Raw genomic sequence first — 4179 nt, 5'->3', positions numbered from 1 at the left:
CGAACTTAAGGGCCAAGGCAAATGTGCTGTAGGGCATTGTTCCCATGCACCCTCTCCTTACAGAAATGAATGTGCTGTAGGGCATTGGTTCCCATGCACCCCTCTCCTTATCAGAATGAATGTGCTGTAGGGCATTGGTTCCCATGCACCCCTCTCCTTACAGAATGAATGTGCTGTAGGGCATTGGTTCCCATGCATCCCTCCTCTCCTTACAGAATGAATGTGCTGTAGGGCATTGTTCCCATGCATCCCTCTCCTTACAGAATGAATGTGCTGTAGGCATTGTTCCCATGCATCCCTCTCCTTACAGAATGAATGTGCTGTAGGCATTGGTTCCCATGCATCCCTCTCCTTACAGAATGAATGTGCTGTAGGGCATTGGTTCCCATGCATCCCTCTCCTTACAGAATGAATGTGCTGTAGGGCATTGGTTCCCATGCATCCCTCTCCTTACAGAATGAATGTCCTGTAGGGCATTGGTTCCCATGCATCCCTCTCCTTACAGAATGAATTTGCTGTAGGGCATTGGTCCCATGCATCCCTCTCCTTACAGAATGAATGTGCTGTAGGGCATTGGTTCCCATGCACCCCTCTCCTTACAGAATTAATGTGCTGAGGGCATTGGTTCCCATGCATCCCTCTCCTCTATAGAATGAATGTGCTGTAGGGCATTGTTCCCATGCATCCCTCTCCTTACAGAATGAATGTGCTGATAAGGCATTGGTTCCCATGCATCCCTCTCCTACAGAATGAATGTGCTGTAGGGCATTGGTTCCCATGCATCCCTCTCCTTACAGAATGAATGTGCTGTAGGGCATTGGTTCCCATGCATCCCTCTCCTTACAGAATGAATGTGCTGTAGGGCATTGGTTCCCATGCATCCCTCTCCTTACAGAATGAATGTGCTGTAGGCATTGGTTCCCATGCATCCCTCTCCTTACAGAATGAATGTGCTGTAGGGCATTGGTTCCCATGCATCCACTCTCCTTACCGAATGAATGTGCTGTAGGCATTGGTTCCCTGCATCACTCTCCTTACAGAATGAATGTGCTGTAGGGCAATTGGTTCCCATGCATCACTCTCCTTACCGAATGAATTGTCTGTAGGGCATTGGTTCCCATGCATCCTCTCCTTACGCGAATGAATGTGCTGTAGGGCATTGGTTCCCATGCATCACTCTCTCTTACCGAATGAATGTGCTGTAGGGCATTGGTTCCCATGCATTCCTCTCCTTACCGAATGAATGTGCTGTGTAGGGCATTGGTTCCCATGCATCACTCTCCTTACCAGAATGAATGTGCTGTAGGGCATTGGTTCCCATGCATCCACTCTCCTTACCGAATGAATGTGCGTAGGGCATTGGGTTCCCATGCATCCCTCTCCTTACCGAATGAATGTGCTGTAGGGCATTGGTTCCCATGCACCCCTCTCCTTACAGAATTAATGTGCTGTAGGGCATTGGTTCCCATGCATCACTCTCCTTACCGAATGAATGTGCTAAATGGATGAATGGGCAATAGACACTGATAACTGTGCATGTGAATTCCCAATTGAATTTGAATTAACTGAATGAGGAGGGTAAAAGGGGATGATTACATTTAGAACAGCAGTGTAATGAAGCATTGTGTAGTTGTGTGTAGTTTACAATGGTTAGCCGAACCAAACAAATGGATGCACTGGTAGCATTGCAAATACTGCAGAATTTAGTTTAGCTGGAGTCGAATCGGATATTGAGCTTGAAATCGACGTTGCTGATGAAGAGGTTTCACCCGATTCTGATGTTGACTTCAAGCTTACGCCTCCGATGCCTGAGCCTCGCCGCAGAAAAACCACAACAGAGCCAACAGACCGTGAGACACGGGTTTGGGTAGAAAAGAGTGAGAAGAGGGCAACAGGAACATTCTCACAGAGAGAGCAAGCCCTACACCTCACACAAAGAGAATAACTTCCAGTGCACTCTACAGTGTTCTTTGTTTATGTGACATGCAGATGTTGCAGAAATCAGAGATTGTACTGTCGCTCATGCTCCCAGAAAAGGAAGCTGTACGTGGGACATGTCTATGGATGATCTCAAAGCATTTATTGTACTCTTGTATGTCCGCAGGGAATACTGTGGAAAGAGTATGATGTGGAGTCATTTTGGTCCGATAGTTATGTGGTGGACTTTTTCAGAGACCATGCCACGCAACCACTTCAGAGAGATTATGAGACACCTGCATTTTGATGACATAAGACCAATACGTGTGCAGACGGAGAGATTCGCCGCCGTCTCACACACCTGGAAAAGTGTTACGAAGAATTGCATTGCTCGTTACTGTCAACTCTGAAATGATAACAACTAGGTTCCAGTTGAACAACATTTACATCCCCGTATCTGCACGGTACATAGTTACCATTACACTCAGGCCGTTCAACGAGGGAACATTCTGCGCAGGTGCACAAATAACAGAGTGAGAGCACTGTAATAACAGAAGTATAGGGATACCTAAAATATGAATTTAACAGTTACAAGCCAGAAGAGAACATAATTGTTGATGAGCAACTGTTCCCAACCAAAGCTAGGTGCCATTTTACCCAATACATGGCCAACAAACCAGACAAATTTGGAATTAGGTTTTGGTTAGTCGACGATGTTGAAGACAGATAGAAAAGATGAAACCAGGTCAGCGGGTGAGCGACAGATTCGTTGAGCCTTACATGGCTAAAGGCAAAAATGTGACCATGGACAACTTCACATCAATTTCCCTGGCAGACAAGTTGATTGCAAAGAAATATTTCCACAAATATGTTTTTATGCAATTCATCCTATATTATAGTTCATGTACATTTCTAAAGCATTATAAATCCTTGGTGTTTTGTTTAGGCATAGGGCAAATCATTTCACCTTTTATTTATTTACTTTTATTTCACCAGGTAGGCTAGTTGAGAACAAGTTCTCATTTGCAACTGCGACCTGGCGCCTGCGCCTTGCTGACTATATTATCATATTTTACTTTTGTAACTGGACTGCATTACTTAGTATAACTAATCAGATCTACAAATTAAATTGATCAAATGTATTACACTGTAATGTTTTTATTGTAAGAGAAACGAAAATGGGCTATACCTTTATCAGTAGGACTTTGTAGAATTATACTAAACATATCCTAACTATCTAATGGGCTATACCTTTATAAGTAGGACTTTGTAGAATTATACTAAACATATCCTGACTATCTAAACAAATAACTAATTTTATATGGATATATTTCCACAAATATTTATTCATGCGATTCATCTTTTACAATTGTTTACGCCCTATTTATCAGGTGTTGGTGCTTATGTTTGCACACCTTGCGGGTTGATTTGTATCTGATGTGTATGCTAAAAGGATGCCCGGCAACATTGTGTAGTGGACACTTATAGGCTGAAAGGCCCAGCTGTTCTAGTGTTAAAAGGGGTGGCGTGCTGGGTGAGTAGTAGTACTGACTGGTGTGTACGCGGACGCTGCAGTGGGAGCAGCTGATGAGCAGGCTGGTGCCGTCTGGCTCCAAGTGAGGGGTGGTGGGGTCCGGGGGGCCAGGTTCCTTCTCCTCAGCGCCCTCCTCTGGCTCCGTGGTGGTGGTGAAACACATCTCAGGGATCAGAGGCTTGGTTCTCAGCCTGCCTCCAGGCAGCACCACTGGAGGGTCCGTACCATCATCAGCACACTCTGTCTGGAAATGAAACAATCATATTTAGCAACTCTTGGGAGGACAATAGAAGTTCACTTCAGAAAATAACTCTCATTCAAATTGTTCAAACAAATGCTTTTCTGTGTTTGCCTTCATCAGCACACCCAGTCTAGCCATGGATAGAGGGAGGGACAAAGTAATACAGCTACTTAGACTGGGCAGACAAACCTGAAATAACTATCACTGTACAGTATATCAGAAGTGAGAAGAGGAGCATTGGGGAACGTACTAAAATTGCAAAAACGTCTCCCCTGAGAAACAAGTGAAGGGGGAACTGAATCACATAACAGGAGCTACACTCTCAGAGAAACCCCTGCAGATTAATGACTGAGAGACTTTCAGAAGACTAACTTCCCAAATCCCCTGCTGAGTGTCTCCTCCTCTCCTCAGCCACTGATCTCTCACACACACACACACACACACACACACACACACACACACACACACACACACACACACACACACA

General features: G+C 44.8%; 1 protein-coding gene across 1 annotated transcript in view; it reads right to left on the bottom strand.

Annotated features, from left to right (window-relative positions):
• The window catches only part of LOC111975437 (lysine-specific demethylase 4A), a 17773-nt gene that overhangs the window by 5632 nt on the left and 7962 nt on the right, over positions 1-4179 (bottom strand). Inside the window, exon 14 of the mRNA XM_024003721.2 lies at positions 3470-3695. Coding sequence (XP_023859489.2) covers positions 3470-3695 — 226 coding nt within the window. The remainder of the gene's footprint in view (positions 1-3469; positions 3696-4179) is intronic.

The sequence above is a fragment of the Salvelinus sp. IW2-2015 genome, linkage group LG16 (assembly GCF_002910315.2).
Source record: "Salvelinus sp. IW2-2015 linkage group LG16, ASM291031v2, whole genome shotgun sequence".
NCBI classification, from domain to species: Eukaryota; Metazoa; Chordata; class Actinopteri; order Salmoniformes; family Salmonidae; genus Salvelinus; species Salvelinus sp. IW2-2015.
Note: the sequence above shows the minus strand (reverse complement) of the source record. Positions and strands in the feature narration are given on the sequence as shown.